This window comes from Nicotiana attenuata, unplaced genomic scaffold, assembly GCF_001879085.1.
Source record: "Nicotiana attenuata strain UT unplaced genomic scaffold, NIATTr2, whole genome shotgun sequence".
Classification (NCBI taxonomy): domain Eukaryota; kingdom Viridiplantae; phylum Streptophyta; class Magnoliopsida; order Solanales; family Solanaceae; genus Nicotiana; species Nicotiana attenuata.
The window spans coordinates 358,378-380,080 of NW_017670738.1; the positions used below are offsets into that span (position 1 = coordinate 358,378).

Genomic DNA, 21,703 nt, shown 5'->3' on the forward strand with positions numbered 1-21,703 from the left:
GATGAATGTAAATTAGAGAGAAACAACAATAACAACAACAACCCAGTAAAATCCTATAAGTGGTGTCTGGGGAAGGTAGGTTGTAGGCAAACCTTAGCCCTACTCCGGAGGGGTAGAGAAGCTGTTTTCAAAAGACCCTCGCTCAAGAAGAAGAAAATGAACAATAGATAATAGATTAGTGACAGTAAGAGAAGCCAGAAAAATAATATCAGCTCGTAAGAAACAGAAAATAGATTATAGATGTAAAAGTGAATCAGAGAGATCTTTTTTTTTTTTTTTTTTTTTGCAAATTTCATTCATTTTATCCTCCATTTTTTTTTTCTTGGACCAAATTGTCAATTTAAGACAAGTTTTGTGGCTCTCCATGTCTTTCATATTTAACTGTACCACTTCACAACTTATCTCGTCTACGTAGGAGGTTTGTGTGGAGCATTTGAAAGCTCCAATGGCATCTTCTTCATATTCAAGCCTCTCATGGTGTTCTGCTCCAATACCCAAACCATCCTCCACAATTCCCTTACCATCATCTCTTTTTCCCTCAAATGCTCGTGGGTTTACTGGAATTTCACCCCAAAAATCCATTTCCAGCTCAAGAGCCCAAGCCAAGTTTGACAAATTTCAAGGCCAAGATAATCTTGAACAAGACTCCACAGAGCCAGCTCTTTTAGACCCACAATTGCAAACAATTGAAGAAGAAGAAGAAGAAGAAGATGACGAGTGGGTTTGAAGCTTTCTTATCTATACTAGTAATCATTAATTCATGTTAATCAAAAGAATATTGTAACTCATACATATGGTGCTGCTGTCTATTAGATATTTTCAAGAGCAGGTATAGAAATGACTGTTAATGGCATGCTATTCTTCCTTTTGCTTTTTCATCCTTTTCAGTTGCCTGCCTTCTGATTTGGAGGGTGCCGTTCAGCAGTCGGGCCAAGCAACTGCCACTTTTGTATCTTCAGGAGGAATGAGAGCCATAGTATGTCTTAGCAAGTCTACATTTTACACTAATGCAGTTTAATTGATTGTCAATTATTTCTGTCGCTAACAATTAGATGATGAATTTCGAATTTATTTGATGCCCCCTCTTAATCTGATAACATTTCAGTTATATGTTATGCCATTCTTCAATTTGACATTCTGCCTTTCACCTTTTGTTGTGCTCTCAATTCCTCCAAATTTAGTGAACTATCAGAATCCTGCTGTCTTTCTAAGCACGGCAACATAAAATGATGAGTACATTATATTCAGAGGTGAGGGATTAACATCCATTTGGTTGAAGCGGGCAGAGAAGACACATTTTTTCTGATCCTTCTGCTGTATAATGGAAAAGTTATACATAATGCTCTATGGACTTCTAGCACTATTTCTTGTTTGCCCATTAATTGTACTGGTTTATGCATGATGGGTTAACCTTGAGTCCTAAACTCAGGGGCGGATGCACCATAGAACTACCGGGTTCAACTGAACCCTGTACTTTCGATGCGGAGCATAAATTTATGCGAAAAAATCACAAAAATTGCAATAAATAGTAGATATGAACCCATAATTTTAAATGTTGAACCCATAGAACTAAAATTCTAGATTCGCCTCTGCCTAAACTAACCAGTGGAAGTCCATTTCTTGCTCAGGTTGAGCTCTTAATACCACAGCTTCAGTTTCTTGACGATGAGGGTGCACAAGCTGAATTATGGGAACTATCAAGGGTATTTTTGGAAACACTTATTGAGGAGACAGGATGCCAGGTTAGCTTCAAAGTTGCCATAACACTGGTATCAGGATTTTGTGACATACTCCCTTTGTCCCCTTTTATATATGAAGGTATTTGACAGGACAGGGAGATTGGCATACATATTACGTAATTCGTAATACGTAAGAAAATATTAAAGTAATGGCAGAAAAGTTAGTTTCATAGTGAAAGTTGAAATTTTATTAATTTAATGGAATTAAAATATTGAAAACACTGTCGACATTTTGGGAAATCCCAAAAATGGAAAACTGTCATTCAAATGGGGAAGAGGAGTAATATAGATCTGAAACCATAAACTTTATGACAAAAGTTGGAAAGAGTTCTATCTGCACAGGGGTGAAGAAATAGTTGAGATTTCTGATGTTTTAAAGGAATCCCTTTTATTACTCAATGTTTGTGTATGCTCATCCTGTTTGCAGTATTCAGTAACATTCATAATGCCAGCTGAACATAACTCAGATTGCTTCTAGGTTCAGGCCCCGTTTTTATATTTTCTTTCTTGCCCCCTACTGTATGCAAAGATAGACTTAGCTCTTTGTCATCCATGTCCAATTACTAAGATCTAAAACTTTCACTGCTAGAGAGTTAAAGCCATTTTTCCAGATGCTGGAGCTGCCGCACTTCTGAAATATCAGTGGAAAGATGCTACATTTGGATTCTCCAGGTATACTTTGTTAGATGAGTATTCTCTGTTAATGATCTGATCACTAGTGCTTCCTAAATTATAAGAGTTCCTGAAATGCTTTCTCTGTCAGTGGAATACCTGAATACAGTTCCTTTTAACTAGGAGATCATAATATGATATGAATAGTAGATTGTCTAACATTTTGTTACTGTTCTTCGTGTACTTACTGGTCCAGTCTAGGTGATCGGAAGCCAGTCACTAGGGAAGACGAAATTGTTGTCATGGTAGTTCCTGATTATCAGATGCTGGGATATGTAGAAAAAATTGCATCCGATCTCTCAGATGACCCGGTACGCTTATGATTTCAGCTTTATATTTGTGTCTCTTATTTATTCAACAACTGCTATCTCTTCTTCTCTATCTGTCTCTTTCCATAAACAGTTAAAGTGACAACTTAGCCTCAAAGTACTTGATCTAAAAGTCATCAGTAACTGCTTATCTAAAAGTCATTATAGTACATTACTAGCTTTATTCTTTACATTACTTTTTGAAACTAGTGATAACTGCTTGTGTAAATCGTGGCCGTAAAATGAGGCGGTATTCTTTATCACTAATTTATACGTTCTCCTTGATCTTCTTCCTCGTTACAAAAATAGATCCTACAAATATCTGGTTTTAATAATAGGAGCTACGACTGCACAAGTTCTCAAAAATGTGAGGATTGGAACTTTATATAAGCTTTTGCTCTTCATGCTTTTCAAAAAAAACCTATTCCCACTATAGACAGTAGTAGCATCTAGTCAAGAGGAATACAAGTCGCAGGCTATTTGATTGCATGCTAGCATCTGTTTTTCTTGATTCTCACATGCTTAAATTGAACCTCTGTTCCTTTTCAAAAGAAAATTGAACCTCTGTTATTCTTCAACCTTATTTTCTGTTTTTTGTTAATGGTCTGTGGTTATTTTGTTAGCCTAGGCCTCTTATCATGTGGAACCCTCGTCTGATTAGTGAGGATGTCGGAGTGGGGATCAATGTACGTAGGCTGCGGCGCAATTTTTTAAGGTAATTTTGGTTTCTGATAGGGAAGTTTTTCTTCAGTTCTGAAAGTCAGTTAGGTATTGTGTGTTACAGCTCAGTCGTCCTATAAGATTTACTTATATCATTTAGCACAAATAGGGCTCTTTATGATTTGGCTTTACTATTATATTAGCTGATCTCTAGTGTGTTGACCAAATGTTTCTATCATATGTAGTTTTAAACTCCCATGGATGAGCAAGCAATTGTTATGCCCCTCCTCCTTCATTATCCTTGGGTTGAATATGAACTACTAATGCAAATAATGTGGTTCCTCACGATAACCACTGACAACAAGTTAATGATTGTACAACCACCATTCGTCTTCATGCCATTGAGCAACTTCTTAGTTTCTAATAAAAATTGCTTCCCATATGATTTGTCGTTGATTAGCAGTTCTCTTCTTCAAAAGGAACTCTTTGTTTTATAGTCAACCTTACACCATCTTTGCTTGGGGATGTATTTTCCATCTTTTCTTGTCAATGTAAACTTGCCAAACTCTATATGATTTTACCATATTCTGACAGCAACAATGTATATTTTTCACTGCAGCACCTTCACCGTTGCTTACTCGATGAGACCTCTAGCATCTGGTGCTGTATTTAGATGTTATCCCGGGTAAGGATTCACCTACTTAAATCACAACACTACATGGCTTAAAGGACTGGTTCTCTAGTTACATGCTTATTTACTTATTTTCTGGTTTACTCTAGATTGTGGAAAGTGTTTTATGATGATAAGGACCGACCAAACAGATATCTTCTTGCCAAGGAACAGATCAGCCGTCCAACTACAGAAGATCTGGAGGTCTGTTGCTCCTCTACTTCTATATATTTAAGTTAGGCTGTAATGAAGTAGTATTAGTTAGGGCTTGTTACACAAATAGCCGGGCAGATTCAATGTTTACTTTTTGTAGCCGGTATACATAGTTTTATATATATATATATATATATATATATATATATATATATATATATATATATATATATATATAGTGGTTATACATTCTCTAGAAGTCTATATAGTTCTGTGAGAAATATGCAACTGGTAAGTCTTTCGTTGTTGGCTCCTGTAGCATTGTAATCCTGACCTTTTGTAATTTAACTTGTTCATAAGTTTCCCACAGAAAAACTATGATCTCTCTCTCTCTCTCTCTCTCTCTCTCTCTCTCTCTCTCTCTCTGATACTTCGTGCTGATCTTTCTCAGATAATATTTGGAGGTGTGGATGAGAAGGAAGAGAACGGTCGCTCACTGTTAGATCAAGCAGCTGGAATCTTCTCTTCTATAAACCGCTTCATGAAAGTCATTTCAAGATAGACCATGCCATCACCTTTTAACAGAGAGGCATAATGCTGAGCATTCGACTAAATCAATGTACAGTCAACAACAGGAGCCTTTCGCAGTGCACTCCCTCTTATCTATGAACACACTTGGATGTCTTCTACAATGGATTACCAGAGTACAGATTAAATGAGTGCATTCAGTTTTCATGATCAGAGTAATCATGGTGAATTTGAAGGATCTCTTTTGCTATACATGCATGTAAACTTCATAGGACCCCTGATATAATACTATAAAGACTGATCCAGGATGAAGCAAAATGTTTGTTAACCGAATCATGCCTATCACCGACTTTTTTTTGTTTAAAGAAGAAAGTGACTCTTTCAAAATAGCAGGTAAACAGTTCACTTTTCATAAATCAGACAATTTGATTTGATGCTTTTATCAAATTAATTTGACCAAGTCCAAAAGGAACATATTAGTGCCAAGAGTCCATAATAGTATTGCGGGTCATGATATTACTGTCCAGTTGAGTCTTCCATATTCCTGAGACAATGTGAGAAGAATCAAACAAATTAAAATTGAAAGTTTGTTTTCTTCTAGAGGTTAGTACAACCACCCAGTACAGGGAAAATTACAAGAAGAGATACAAACTTTATCAGTTAGAATTGAATGTTACTATTTCACATAATATTGAGTATGACGATAAGCATGTAACGAAGTGAATTTTTCTAATACAATCAGTAATGTTCCATCAATCTCAAATCGTACAATGTTCAAGCAAGTCAGTTGGTGCGTATCTCAGATGCTGCAGCGTGCAGTGCAGTACAAGATCTTTGTAACATAGCATAAGGTTGGCTGGTTTGTGACTCTAATAACATTTCCCCTATGGTCCATGTGGTCTCCTTGGAGGATTTTCAAGATTTAGAACCAGTCTACATGTTTGGTTGAAGCCTTAGGTTGCTTCTTGAGTATTGTGCCCTCATTTACTTCCAGTCTGGGAAGTGGATCAGCATCTAATCCTTGGAAAAGGTAATGCTCATATTGAAAGAAAGTAATGTCTTCTTTCCTCGTGAGACAAATAAAAAGAAGCACCTAATGATGTGTGTCAAGGTTTTTGGCATTTTCAGCCAAAAGTAAGTATTTCCCCTATTTACCTTGAACTGAATTTTAATAGTGAACGGAGGAACTGATACATCTGGTAGGATACCTCTAAGAGAAGGGGCATTTTACTTTTGTCTGTAAATACTTTTCTTGCATTCTTGGTGCTATTTATCAATACAATTACCAATTCTCAAAAGGTATTTCCCCTATTCCCCATTTCATAATATAATTTAAAACATATTCATGGTCGCAATTCGCAACAATCAATCATGTTACATATATTACATTGCATTGGTCAGCCACCAGTTCACAAATGACTACCACATGCTGCACAAAAGTTCAGAGGTATCTCGCAAATCGACTGAAAATTCCTTCTCATCACTGTCCATGTAATACAGAATTAACCTATTATCTGGTACATACCCTTCATCTCTCATGTGTCTAAACAACTCCGACAATGTGGAATAAATGATCATGGCTCTGGGATGCATTTGATCCGCAACGACGAAACTATGGACTTCCTTCTCAATCTCTATCCAGCTTGTCCCTGTCTCCTTTGCCACTCCCATTTCCTTCATTTTCTTTATGGTTCTAGCTCTATCTTTCCATCGCCCCCTGGAAGAATATATGTTTGCCAGTAGAACATATGGCACAGGATTATCAGGTGAAACCAAGACCCATTGATCAGCTGCATATTTTCCCATCTCAGCATCACCATGAATACTACAGGCACCAAGTAATGCCTGCCAAATAAGTATGTCTGGCTTAACTGTTAGCCCCTCAATGAAACTCTTGGCTTCACTTAGGAGTCCAGCTCGACCAAGCAAGTCAACTACAGCAGCATAATGCTCCATTCTTGGAGTCATCCCATAGATGCTCTGCATAGATTCAAAGAATTCCATACCCTTATTTACTAGCCCTACATGACTACAAGCATGAAGCAGAGAGATGAATGTAACATCAGTTGGATCTACACCATCTGACCTCATCTCTTCGTATAACTGGAGTGCCCTATAGCCATTCCCATGACGAGCATAGGCTGCAATTATGGAATTCCAAGAGACTGAATTTCTTCGAGCTATACTATTAAAGATTTCAACAGATTCCTCCAGTTGACCGCACTTAGAATACATGTTAATAAGCCCATTACTTACAAACGAATTTGAAATGAAACCTTTCTTGATGATTAATGAGTGCACTTGCCTACCAAGACCCAAAGAAGTATCGCTACCAAAGACACCAAGAACGGCTGACACTACATCAGGGTCAATGTCAACCCCTGATTTTACCATTTTCACAAAAATCTGCAAAGCCTCTTCTTCGTATCCATTTTGGGCAAACCCCACAAGCATAACTGTCATAGCAATTGTGTCAAGAACCTCCGCAGACTCAAACATCTGCCAAGCATCTTGTACACTGCCACACTTGGAATACACATCCATCAATGCACTCTCTATACATAAATCTGAATGAAACCCCAACTTCCAAACAATCCCATGAATTTGACGAGCCTCCCCGAGTGCCTTGATGCCAGAACATGCCAATAGTGCACTTAAGTATGTCAAATAATTAGGCACAACGACAGCACCTTGCATCTCCACAAACAAATCCAAGCTTTCCTCACAAAACTCATTTTGAGCAAGACCTGAAATCACAGCTGTCCAAGAGATAACATTCCTCACATCCATCTCATCAAAAACCTGCCTGCCCGAATTAGCACATCCGCATCGAAAATAAGAAGTAACCAATGCGTTACTAACAGATATTTCCCTCTCCATGCCGCTCAAAACAACCAACCCATGTATCATCTTGTTAAGACTAAGGAAACCACGCCCATCACAAGCTGATAAAATCGTAGTCAAACTGGCATGATCAAACTTAAAACAACCAGAACCCATCATTTCTTTGAAGTACCCAAATCCCATGTTAAAATTCCCATTATTCACAAATCCTGAAATAATTGAGTTCCATGAAACAGTATCTTTCATGGGCATTTCATCAAACACTTGGGCAGCATCATATGTCCTACCACATCTGGCATACATTGTCAGAAGAGAGTTCCATACTACAAGCGCATTCTGGGTATTAAACTGATATCCTAAATAAACAAATTGTGGGTCTTTGAGAACGAAGGCATGGATGGACGAACCAAGACGAACATTGCGTTCTCTTCCACAAGTTGAAAGGAGGAGGCTTATTCCTCGTGAGCAGGTTAGGCTCATTTTTTAGCATAGTTTAATTTTAACACATCTAAACGGCAAATTTGATACGTTATGATCATGAAAATTGGGATAAGCTATTTTTTATGCATGATATTAAATTAATTCGCTAGTATCTAATATTAATCAGGGATTTCAGCAGAGGAAACGCTTTGCATTTATAAGTTTCTAAATTGTATGAGTAGTTATTAGTTTCATAAACTTTAAAGCAACATATTCCAAAATTTAACGTCTGAATTTTTGACACGAACCCCTTAAAATTATGAAACATGGAAATATCTAAAAGATGAATAAAAAGAAGCAATTCCTTATTGGTTCTGAGAAGTAGATGTATAAAATATTGAAGGTAAATGTATTTATCACTTAAACAATTCCATTGGAATATTAGATTAAAAGAAAGATTTATTGTTGCACCTTGGCAAGAAATTTAGAGCTTAGAACTTAAAATTTATTGGCAGTTCAATTTGGGTAACATGTCATTAATTAGCCATCTAGACAACCATTTGTATGCTTGTTGTGTCAAATGAATTCCATCCCAACCGATGTAGGTACTAGGGTCAGCACAGATTGGCACTCCTGGAGATCCACATAATTTACGTATGTCAAAATTATAGTCTCCTCCTCCTATTCCACAACAAGCTTTCTGCAGAGAGTTTTTGTCAAATCCTGAAAAATTATATTTCAATCATCAAGAAAGTTGGTAAATGCATATACATTTCAATATATATATATATATATACATACATGTGTAGTTTGAAATTTTGTCATAATATACTTTTTGATAAATAAGTGCATTTTAACAATTGACTGCAGAGAAAGAAATTGAAATAGGTGGGAAATGAATTAATTTACAAAAAGAAGAACCAATTTTTTGAGCCCTTACCAAGAGTGACAGCATTGCGTAGAACCCAGAGATAGGCATTGTAGTAGTCACCATAAATCAGTGTAATTTTTGAATACCTTTTCTTCAGCTTTTGAATGGCTTGTTGCAAATGTTGATTGTAGAATACTGCAAAATTATTCAGATCTTTCAAGCAATGGTGCTCATCGTAGGCAGTTGAGTTGTCGGTCCTGAATTTCGTTAGGTAAATTGGTAAACAACCAATTGGAAAATTGCCAGGAACTACAATTCGAGTAGCCCCAAAACCAATCACCCTCTGAAAAGAAGCAACTTATCATTAGAAAACAAATTTCAACCAAATAAAGGTACTCTAATAATCATGAAAGAAAAGAGGTATGTAACAGCAAAATAATTAAACTCACTCTAACACCATGAATGATGGTCTGAACAATTTCTGGCACCATATTTCGCAACTCTTCCATCCTTTTATCTTGCAATAAGCCATGGTTGAAATCATTTCCTCCTACTTCTCCAACTAGGAAAAGAGCCTTCTTTAATTTTGTTGCGACATCTAGCAAGAACAAGAAAAAGATCATTTAAACTCAACAACAATAACAACATATCCAGGAAAATTCCACGGGTAGGAAAAAGATCATTTAAACTTGCTTGCCGTTAATTAATTTATAGGGAGAGACCAAGCAAGTAAACACGCAACACCATTTCCTTGGAAGTTTCTCTTCAGCGAGGCAAAATACAAAATTGGCCGGTCGACCGAAATTAATTGTATTCGCTAACTAAAAAGCGTATTAAATATGTATTATTTTTGTATATAATACACATATAGAAAAGATATTTTGTCGACTATTATTTTTAAGAGTAGCCAAAAAAACAGATTTCTCTTCAGCAAATTAATTACCACCTGTGGATGTTTTAAAATGAGAAGACATCCAAGCAAGCTGCACACTTAATGAGCTATTGGTGGCTGCATTAACAATCTTCTTCTTAGCCATGACTTGAGCTGATAAAGCAGTAGCTCCAGCTACTGCAAAATTCACACCATGTGTAAAATTTGCACTTTTAAGCTTGTACGGATTTAGGAGAGGTAAACCAGATCCCAAAGCTGTCAAAAGCAAAAGAAAACATATATATCACAATCAATCTCATTTCCATTTAAGTTAGTAATTTGTATCTAAATATAGAAACGTGACTATACCAGCCAAACAACAAATTAACCTCTTTTTTTCCTTAATTAATTTAATTCTCTAATTAAATCAGGGACACACAAACAGAGGAAGATAATGAAGTTTTATACATACAATACATACCTATGAAATCAATAATGAGCATGCCATTAGAACAACGTCCACTTGATTTTTTCTGGGAAATATTCATTCCATAAGGAAATCTTCCACATCCAAGACGACGTGCACAAAGATTCTCTCTTATGCAGTTGCCTGTATCAGCAAGTGAATCACCCAACTGATATATTTTATCAAATCCGCATTTCATCAATCGTGGATTTTGAAGCGTTCGTAGTGATTGAGCATTGGTTTTCTGTTGAAGAACATTGAAACTGAATAGGAAAGAAATAACTAGGAGATCAAGCACTACTCTTATTGTCAATGCCATGCCCCGATTTTTTCAAAATGAAATCCGGAACTAACTGAAACTTCAGCGTTATGCAATCTCGATTAACAGTTTATTAGTACCTAAGTGAATAATAATAATAATAATAATAATAATAATAATAATTGGTGTACCTAAATTAAAGATAGATTTCCTTGAATGATACACTATCATTAAAAAGTATTGCGTAATAAACGATCAACAGACTCTTTTAGCTTTCTTCCCTTTTTTCTTACTCCTATAAATAATTAATGACTTCTTTTCTTGAACTACGAAAAGATTTCCTAGACATACAATAATCTATATAATCTCGGCTAGCTCTTTTAATTTATTGATACTGTTGACTTCACATCTCACAACTTTGCACACCATCAAGTCGAGATTCAAGAACGAACACTCATCCTGTTCCTGTTCCCTAACACAGTACTAATTGGAAAATTTTGCATGCAAAGAGTGATTTTTTTTAAACAAAAAAAAAAGTTTTGTGAAATTTTGGTTATAAAAAATGTTAAATGGTTTTGGTAATACCTTGGTAATGTTGAGTAATTTTTTAGTTATAAAAAACAGTTAAATATCTTCGGTGCAATAAAATGAAAGTTGTATGACCATCTATAAAATTAACGTCGAAATAGTCCCTCCAGGTTGAGTTATGTTTTTACTACTTGATATCTATAAGGTAAAATAGATCACGCGGAAAATGTTTAAAAAAAATAAAAACAAAACTGAATTTTGATTTTTAGGCACGTATATAAACTTTGGACATGAAGCCCTTAATTAATAGAGTTAATTTCACTGAAGGTTATCCAACTAATTCTATATTTCACAAAAGTCACTTATCTATTTTTTATCACTTAAAAATCTCTATTTTACCTTTATAACTTAAAAGTTATTCTAGTTCAAAACCTAAAAAAAAAATCCTACCAAAAAACATGACATGGTATTAAATTTAATTAAAAAATATAATAATAATGTCACATGAGCTTAAATAGACCATATCTATGTTAAACCCATTTCTTCAACCCGATTTGACCTATAACTAGGGGTGTTCATAAAAATCCGATAAACCAAACCAAACCGACCAAAAAAAACAATACTTTTTGGTTTGGTTTGGTTTTGGTTTTGAATTTTAAAAATCGATCAAATTTGGTTTGGTTTTGGTTTTAATCAAACAATAACCGAAAAAAAACCGAACCAAACCGACTATAGGAAATAGCTATTTCAAATTTATTATTACACCTATATATAAATTTATATTTTTATACAAAGTTTCAAAAAATTTATGGTGAATGTTAATTGTTTGCACTTTTAGTACAGTTATTTACCTTTATATTCTAGTTTGATTGATAGTTTTCTCTTGTTAAGTGTAAGAATCCATTTCATGTTAAAAAAATATATTTTTAATTGAGTCCTTAAATTATTCATCACTATTTGATTCAATTATCATCAATATATTTTAGTAAATAATAGATTTCTCAAAGGGCAATTGTTTGATAGTGTTACGTTGAAAATGTGATCGCCGGAATATGCGTTTGGTAGTGTATGACCTATATTTAAGAAAAAACCGACAAAAACCGACATAAACCGAATCGAGAAAAAACCGATTTAATTGGTTTGGTTTGGTTCTAATATTTGAAAAACCGACGTACTTGGTTTGGTTTCTTTTTAGGAAAAACCCGATCCAAACCGAACCATGAACACCCCTACCTATAACCAAAAGAGAATCTACGTGGTCTACCCATTAAAAACATCACTTAACTCCATATACTTTTAAAATATTTATTTTACATTCTATACCTATTTTATTAAACTTTATTTACTTTTTAAATCTTTAATATCATTATATGCTATTAAACATATCCCACCTTTTAAGGGATTAGATAGTCTCCCTAGATTCTTTTAGGATATCTTCAATCAGCATTTAATTGGGATAAAATACCGTATCTTTCTCAATATACGGTAAACCATAGTATACCCAATAAAAGGGTAAAAGGCCATATACCCATAGTGTCTCTTCTTTCAAGCTTTTCATCTCATGCACTGTATTCCTTCTTACGGAGTATTTCAAGATTTTTCTCTCAAGCAATTAGCAATCAAAAAGTGGAGGAAAGGATGAAGAGAAAATTGGCTTTCCATAAGCTGAAAAAAAATACTTGGAAAAGGCGACAAAATTTCTTTTCCCATTGAAATTCAATCGGGTGAAGTCAAATTATTGGAAGAAACTCGACATGCAATCCATGAATCGGCTTCCAAAAGGGATGATAGTGTTAGATTTGCGAAAATACGATCTCAAAATTCTAAAGTTCGAGCATCCAAAAAGGATGATGGCATTAATCTTAGTAGGAAAAAACATAAACTGGTAAAAACTACTATTCCGGGTCCGACAAGACGAAAGGTTGGTGACAACAATATGGCGGAAAAAAGCTTTCAGATGGTGATTTGGAGGTATTTTATAAATTTCTCACATTAGTATACCTTTCTCATCCAATTGGAATATTAATAAGTTTAAAATTTTATTTGAATAATAGACTACTGCTACAAATTGATTAGAATACTGTCTAATAGTTTTATTATATTTATTTGCATTATTATATGTCTTTTTTTAAATACTACTATTGTGCAATTCAGTTGATTTGGAATACTTGACCATATAAAGAAATACTGCAATATTCAAACGGAATACCATACTTATGAGAACCATTTAACAGTAACATTTTTATTCTGTAGTATTCTGTGAATAAGACGTCTATTATCGTTTGTTTCAAGGAGAATAGGTGGATGACTGATGAGGACGCTGTGAAGATTTCCATTTTGTATTTTTTGAATACATTTTTATTTTCAATGCTCCCACAGAAATATGTTGACAATGATTACCTTGAAATTGTGAATAGAGGGGAGTTTAACTCTTACCCTTGGGATAAAGTTTTGTTCCAAGCAACCATTAATGGGTTGACAGATAAATTGCGCATGAAGCATCAATCGTACAGACTTGCGGGTTTCCCCTTGCTTTCCAGTGTTGGTTCTACGAATGTTGCCCATATGTTGATGGTTTAATAGTTTCAAGGGTGGAGGACAAATGCCCCAGGATACTAAAATGGAATATAATAGAACAATCTAACTCAAGTCGTTTGAAAAAAAAAATATTCAGTCTGCATTATACACAGGTAATTTTACTGAATTTCAAAACAATCCAACTAAATGAATAAAAGTATTTAATGTAATACTTTATATCATCACTAATATTGTACATGATGATTATTTTGCAGTTAAATTTACACCAACAACATTGGAGAAGGAGATGCTTGATTTGACTGGTTTGTTTGAGAAGGTACATCATAATGAGTTAACACATAGCCTCGACGATAGTGACGACTTTACAACTCCTCCCCCTAAGTCCACCAAAATACAATCCAAAAACAGCATTCACAAACAAACCAATAAGGTTGACAGGGGTGTTGAGATTAAAAGGCTATTCAACGAACAAGCTGAACTAAAGAAAGAAGTTAGGGTTGGACTAGCGAAAATAAAGAAACAAGTTAAGCTCGGACAAGATGAATCAAAGAAGGAGTTAACATCGTTGAAGGACTATCTCGTTTCTACGTTCATTGATGTATTTAAAGCAATTGAATCATTGAGGATGAACAAAGAGGTCAACACACCCATACAAGTCATATATTTTTATTTTATATTAATTTTTTTTATTTACTAATCTGTTCTATTTGTAGATTTCAAATATTTATGCAAATACTATTTGTTGTCTAATTTTCAGCATAATATTATGGAGAACGCTAATAATAACGATGGTGGAACTGCATTCGACTTGATGACTGACCACCAAATTAGAGTCGATGGAATGCAATTGTCCGACAAAAAGTGTGATGGTATGTTTGGTTTGAATATCAGTATTTCATATTGAAATATTATCATTTATATTTGTGTTAACTACCGTATTCTAAATTGAATTTTTGTTAAGAAAGAATGGAATTAGAATACTGTATTTCAAATTAGAACATTATTTATTTAATTAGCGTTAAGTTGTATATTCCAAATAAGAATATTGTGATATGTTGGTTTTCAATATTACCATCTAAATTAGAATATTGTGAGTTTTATTTAGAGATGAATATCGTATTCTTATACATTACAATATAATTGATTACTGGTAGTATTGAGTGAATACTTTTTGAAATTATTAGAATATTGCAGTTTTAATTTTGAATATTATAGAATCAATTTGTGAATTCGTGGGTATGCTATTATTCTATCATTTGCATAGAGAAAGGAGGTGAATCTATTGGGATACCGGAAAACCTATATGATGGGGATGTCAATGATGTTTTCTGGTCAACACAGTAATGGTATTACAACTGTCGAATTTATCAATGTTGGTATTGCAGGTATTTCTCATGAATAGTATTTTTTTTACAAATGTTTACAGTCATAATATGTTATTTGTCTTATTGGAATATATTGAGTACTGTGTAGATTCTATATTTGGAGAGGTTGAGGCTACTGAGAAAACTGCAGAATTAGAATTTGTTGAGCAACAACAATTGGTAGATGTCCCTAAGACACAAATCGACCCAATTACCAGAGAGGTTGCCAGTAAGATAACTCCAGTTAACTTGATAAGAGCAAGACGTCCTGCAGCTGTGCGTCGATCACCATATCTCACTAACTTTGATTTCGGTGCTAGCAATTGTGAAGCTTCTTTCAAACAACAGATTGTCAAGGGAAAGTATCCATTTGAAGGCTCAATTGAAGAGAAAGTTGATGCGACAATCCTTAGAGAGTTTACCAAATTTGTAAAAAAGGGACTCAACACCAAATTAAAGTAAGCTTACGTATTATTTATAACATTTATTATGCTTTTTATTTGATGTTTATTTTGAATACATGCAAAAAAAAATGTCAGGGAGAAGTATTCTAATAAGAATAAAAAACTAGTTCCTGCTTTTGACTTCGGAGTTATACATATATAAGATAAGCTATGGTTTCACGCACTCAAGTTTGGTGGTCAACCCCTAGATGGCTGGGTATGTTTTTCTTGGAATATTGTTTATTGGTTTATGTTGTTTTATAGCTCTTCTTTAATACTCTATATATTATACAATTCTTTATAGAATATTCGTGTCGTTACTGATTATTTTTTATATCGACATGTCCAGCATTTAGATGTCATATTTTACTATTTGAGGAAGAAAGGTTAATACGGGGTTAATATTCCTACAAAGTTCACTACCACTGACCGTTTCTTCGATGTTAGCATCCAAGGTGTCTATGAAAAGTATGTATCAAGTAACAAAGAAGTATTCTTTAACCCTCTTGTCAATACTATTTATATTACGCATATGTTGCTCAAATTCTTCAATAGTGTATGCTCTTGCAGTCACAAAGAACAAGTTCTTGATATTCTTTTGATTCTTTTTGTACTTTGACTTTATATTGTTCCACAAATAGAATATGCATGCACAATGAGGTACTTCAGGATGCATAGTCAAAGTTTCCTTTGCAATACTCTCGTGCCTATCAGATACTATACACATCCCTTCTCTAACACCATATGCATCCCTGAACCTTTCGAAGAACCACTCCCACGAGGCATCATTCTCCGAATCAACAACTGAATATGCAAGAGGAAATCTTTTGCCTGTTTACATTATGAACCACAATTATCATACCAATGAAGAAGTTAAATTAATTTATCAACAAGTATTATGATACCAAATGAATACAAGAAACAACAGAAAAATTTAGTTGTTATATACTGTTACTGATAATTAATTGCGAAATTTTTGAACATACCATCTGGATACTGCATGCATACTGTGATTAAAACGCCTCGGTGTGCAGATTTCAAAAAGGTGCCATCAACTACAACAATAGGCTTGCAATATTTCCAACCCCTAATTGATGCATACAATGTAACAAAAACGTACAAGAAGCATCCATCTACAAACTTATGGAGCTTTGCTACAGATCCAGGATTTGATGCATCAGCATATAAATGTAGCTTGGGATCTTTTCATATGATCCGCTTGGATTCCCTCGCATTATTTCAAGAGCTTTGTCCTTCGATCTCCAAGCTTTCATATATGTAATGTCCAAACCATAATCTTTTTTCATGTCACGCATGATGTCTGCTGGTGTGTATACTGACTTCAGATTATCATACTTGCTAGTTATCATACTTCCAATGATACCATAGGTAGCATGACGTTGCCTAGATAATTTATCCTCAGTCGAGCAAGTGTGAACACTATTAAACTTCGTCACTTAAAGAGTTCTGTATTGTGCAAGCTTGAGGATTTCAAATACCACGAATAACTTTTGCTCACAGATTCAAGGCAAAACCTAATTTAAGCATAATAATAAGGTATTCCATAAGTATAAAAAACCCTACAAGTGGAAAATCCATTTTTATTCTATACATATAATGTGGTATACGACTTAGAAGATGCAAATAAAGATAACTCAGTAATATAAACTACAATTGTATTTACTCTGTCTGTTGTAATATTCAACAAATAGCGAATACTATTCTTTTATAATATTCACTTTATGATTTTGATGTATTCATAAATAAAAATATTCCGTTACATATGGGTGTATTCAGAATATATGATACAAAATGTACAACACTCTTTGTGTCTAAATGTCACGACCCAAATTTTCCACCCTCGGGAGTCGTGATGACGCCTACTAATCGCCAACCAACTGAATTATTTACCTTGTTTACATTTTTAAATCCGTTAACAATTAAGAACCAACAGCTAATGATCAATAAAATTTAATATGTAGAAGACTGAATTGCAAGTTTTAATAATGCTACCAATATCAATCCATAACAATCTACCCAAGACTGGTGTCACAACTTCACAGACCATCTAAGAATACTACAATTAAAGGTCTGAAAGAAATAATACATTACTGTCTCTTAAAATACGAGAAAGAAACAGGAATAATAGATAGAAGGAGACGCCAAGGCCTGCGGACGCCTGCAGGACTACCTCGGGTCGCCTGATGAACGCGAAACAACAATCTCACTGCGGTGCGAAATCTACATCACTGGGATCTGCACAAAAGAGTGCAGAGTGTAGTATCGGCACAACCGACCCCATGTGCTGGTAAGTGCCTCAATTGCGACATCAGAGACCAGTTAATCAACACTTAGACGCATTTTCAGCCATTTTTCATACCTCCTCAAAACATAAACTCTCTTGGGCGATTTTCCAAAGAAAATTTCTTCTTCAAATCGGTTGTAAGTTGTTTCCAACTTGTTTCTTCAATCTTTAACATCTTTTCACATGATTTCAACTCAAAATCAAAGGTTTTCATGGGGGAAATTGGGTGTTTTGGGTAGAACCTAGGTTTTTCAAATTTTGGAGATTTGGACCTCGATTTGAGGTCCGATTGTATATTTGAGTTTGTGGGTAAATGGATAATCGGGTTTTGGTTCGAACCTCGGGTTTTGACCATGTGGGCCTGGGGTCGATTTTTGACTTTTTAGGAAAAAATTTAGAAAACTTATTTCCATGCATTAGAATTGATTCATTTAGCATTTATTGATATAATTAAGTAACTTGTGGCTAGATACGAGCAAATTGGCGGTGGAAACAAGAGGTAAAGCGATAGTTGAGGCTTGAATTGTGTTCGAGGAATCGAGGCAAGTGTTTGGTCTAGCCTTAGCTTGAGGGATTAGGAGTTGTGTCCTATTTGCTATGTGATATTTGTTGAGTACGGCATATAGGCATGGTGACGAGTATCTATACGTTAGTGTAAAGCATGCTCGTGAGTCTTGTATTAGTATTAATATGACTTTGTTTGTATTGTTCATGCCTTTTTGTGATGTTTTCTATTGTTGGGCAAAGTTTGTGGAAGTAATGGTGATATTTGAACATTGAGGAGTGTTGGCTCAAGTTGTTAAGTGAATTGTGAAAGAATAATTGGTAATTGAACCTTATAGATCATTCGCTCAAATTGTGAATCGAGTTGTGAAACAAATGTGAAAAAGAGAAGAGGATTATGGTAATGTTCCCTTGCTGGGACGTTGTTGCTTTTACTATTGTTCCCTTGCCGGGATGTTGTTGTTTTAATATTGTTCCCTTGCTGGGATGTTATTGTTTTGTTATTGTTCCATTGCCGGGATTTTATTGTGATTCATTTATTCCCTTGCCCTTATTGTTTGTGATTGTTGTTTGGGTAAGGACGAGTGTAAAGCACGAAGGGTGATGCCGTGCATTGTTTTGGTGAGAGAGTGTTAAAGCACGAAGGGTGATACCATGTATAATTTTGTGAGGAAGAGTGTAAAGCACGAAGGGTGATGCTGTGCCGCACGATGTACCATTCCGTGCTGATTATATTGATTTTACGGTGAGGATGAGAGTAAAAGCACGAAGGGTGATGCTGTGCAGTTTCTATTGATTCTTATGGTGAGGACGAGAGTAAAAGCAAGAAGTGTGATGTCGTGCACTTGTTTGATTTTTGATTCTTGTTGATAATTTAATTGTGGTGTTCCTGATATTTACCTGCCGTCCTCCTGTTATCATTTGATGTTTTCCCCGCAGCATGTTCTCCCCCTCCCATCCTTGCCTGTACATTTCTGCTTTTATTTTCCCGCCGTATATAATTTAACTGCACAGGTTTATTTGGTAGTCTGGTCCTAGCCTCGTCACTACTTCGCCGAGGTTAGGCTAGGCACTTATCAGCACATGGGGTCGGTTGTGCTGATACTACACTCTGTACTCTTTTGTGCAGATCCCAGTGCTGTAGATTTCGGACCGCAGTGAGATTGCTTTCGCGTTCATCAGGCGACCCGAGGTAGTCGTGCAGGCGTCCGCAGGCCTTGGCATCTCCTTCTTTCTATTATTCCTGTTTCTTCCTCGTATTTTCAAAGACAGCGTTGTATTATTTCTTTCAGACCTTTAATTGTAGTATTTTTAGACAGTTTGTGAAGTTGTGACACCAGTCTTGGGTAGATTGTTATGGATTGATATTGGTAGCATTATTAAAACTTGCAATTCAGTTTTTCGCTTATTAAATTTTGTTGATCATTAGCTGTTGGTTCTTAATTGTTAACGGATTTAAAAATGTAAACAAGGTAAATAATTCAGTTAGTTGGCTTGCCTAGCTTTCATTAGTAGGCGCCATCACGACTCCCGAGGGTGGGGAATCCGGGTCGTGATAAGTTGGTATCAGAGCTCTAGGTTACATAGGTCTCACAATTCATAGACAAGCTTAGTAGAGTCTGAGGGATCGGTACAGAGATGTCTGTATTTATCCCTAGAGGCTACAGAGTTAGGAAAAACTTCACTTCCAGTCGTGCGGTTTGGTTTCTCAATGCTAATTAAATTTCTACTCTATTCTTTCGCAGATGCCGAGAACACGTGCTTCCTCATCTGCTGATCAGCAGCCCGAGCCCCCAGCAGCAGCTCCCACGAGGGGCAGAGGGCGAGGCTGAGGCCGTGCTAGAGGCTGAGATAGGGGTAGAGCTCAGCCCAGAGCAGCAGCGCCACTGGTGGAGCCTCAGGTCGAGTTTGACGAGGAGGTTCCAGCCCAGGCAGTTCCGGTGGGCCTAGCTCAGGTCCCAGAGGGGTTCATTGCTACCCTAGTACTTCAGGATGCTCTGGTCCGTCTAGTGGGCCTCATGGAGAGTGTCACCCGGGCAGGCTTGCTTCCTGTAGCACCGTCCGTCTCTCAGGATGGAGGAGGAGCCAAGACTCCTGCTACTCGCACTCCGGAGCAGGTGGCTCCCTAGTTTCAGACTCCAACTGCTCAGCCAGTTGGAGCAGTTCAGTCGGGTGTGGTAGCCCAGATCGGTGATGGAGCAGCTATGACTGCCGATGCCTTGTGAAGATTGGATAGGTTCACCAAGCTCATCACTACCACTTTCAGCGGTGCATCTTCTGAGGATCCCCAGGATTACTTAGACAGCTGTCACGAGGTNTTCATATTATCATTTTACATTATTAGATCTACAACAACAACTTCATTTTTCATCTCTAGGTCTATTATATTTGATGACGATTTACCCTTCCCTACTTTTGATTGTTTTTAAGCTTGCAAAGTATATCGATAACTTTTGAGCCAAACAAGGGTCATAATAATGGAAAACAGGTATGAACAACGGAAGCAAATAGTCGGGATCAATTGCATGTAATATAGACAACACATAATCACAGATTATAATCAAATATAAAATCGATACTTATCTCTTGAAGTGTGACCGCGATCGCGATTGGAATCTCCAAACAAGAGCAAAGTCGTCCACGAGATCATACTCCAGTTCCACAGTTTTCTGCTGTGTGACCCAAATAAAACCACTTTATATAGCCACAAGTTTTAGGGTTTAAAACATTTTCCTAAACCTGTTGGGTCTTCCTTTTCCGCCAAGAAATAGAAGTTTTATTTAATTCCTAATTATTCGGGCACAGCAGGGACCACAGTATTTAATTAACGAGGCTTTCTATTATGGACTTAGTTCAAAATATCTGAATTAATACTATCATAATAAATTATGAATTATTCTACTAAAAATTCGTAATTGCACTCCCCAGTTCAATTTCGAAATTCTTCTATTAAATCTTAGTGTGCCGCTGCTCCAGAGTTTTCGAGGTGGTCATTCAGGTCGTCAAGGTCAGCAGTCTCAGCAGTCGAGGACTTGTTATACTTGTGGTGATATGGGTCACATTGCTAGGTCTTGTCCTCGAGCATCGAGCAGCTCTCAGCATCCGGGTTCCCCTGCCATGGTTCAGGCACCGAGTGTTCCACAGCCCGCCCAGCCAGCTAGAGGTGGAGGTAGAGGTGCTAGAGGTGGAGGTAGAGGTGTTAGAGGTAGAGCTCAGGCCACTAGAGGTGGAGGCCAGCCAGCAGCAGGCCATCCCAGAGATGTAGTCCAGAATGGTGGGGCCTAGCCCCGATGTTATGCTCTTCCAGCCAGGCCTAAGGCTGAAGCTTCCGATGCAGTTATCACAGGTACGATTTTGTTTCGTAGTAGGGATGCTTCAGTGCTATTTGATCCAGGGTCTACATACTCTTATGTGTCATCTTATTTTGCATCGTATCTGGTCATGCCTAGTGATTCTTTGATTACTCCTATTTATGTGTCTACACCGATGGGTGACTATTTGATCCAGGGTCTACATACTCTTATGTGTCATCTTATTTTGCGTCGTATCTGGTCATGCCT

The 21,703-nt window shown here is 36.2% G+C and overlaps 3 protein-coding genes across 3 annotated transcripts; 1 reads left to right on the forward strand and 2 right to left on the reverse strand.

Moving 5' to 3' along the window:
• The first annotated feature begins 377 nt into the window (after window positions 1-377).
• LOC109242829 lies at window positions 378-5,119 on the forward strand. Its single transcript, XM_019409691.1, has 9 exons — window positions 378-717; window positions 889-976; window positions 1,629-1,742; window positions 2,329-2,411; window positions 2,608-2,722; window positions 3,343-3,434; window positions 3,999-4,064; window positions 4,160-4,253; window positions 4,654-5,119. The coding sequence occupies exons 1-9, from the start codon at window positions 446-448 to the stop codon at window positions 4,762-4,764; spliced, it is 1,035 nt and encodes a 344-aa protein (XP_019265236.1). The 5' UTR covers window positions 378-445; the 3' UTR covers window positions 4,765-5,119.
• A 629-nt stretch (window positions 5,120-5,748) lies between these two features.
• LOC109242830 (pentatricopeptide repeat-containing protein At3g05340) lies at window positions 5,749-8,315 on the reverse strand. Its single transcript, XM_019409692.1, has one exon. The coding sequence runs from the start codon at window positions 8,052-8,054 to the stop codon at window positions 6,150-6,152; it is 1,905 nt and encodes a 634-aa protein (XP_019265237.1). The 5' UTR covers window positions 8,055-8,315; the 3' UTR covers window positions 5,749-6,149.
• Window positions 8,316-8,389: 74 nt separating this feature from the next.
• LOC109242831 (GDSL esterase/lipase At5g03980-like) lies at window positions 8,390-10,583 on the reverse strand. Its single transcript, XM_019409693.1, has 5 exons — window positions 10,218-10,583; window positions 9,812-10,012; window positions 9,315-9,463; window positions 8,935-9,208; window positions 8,390-8,717 (listed from the first exon to the last, which is right to left on the reverse strand). Exons 1-5 carry the CDS (start codon window positions 10,519-10,521, stop codon window positions 8,500-8,502), a joined length of 1,146 nt encoding a protein of 381 aa, XP_019265238.1. The 5' UTR covers window positions 10,522-10,583; the 3' UTR covers window positions 8,390-8,499.
• Window positions 10,584-21,703: the final 11,120 nt, after the last annotated feature.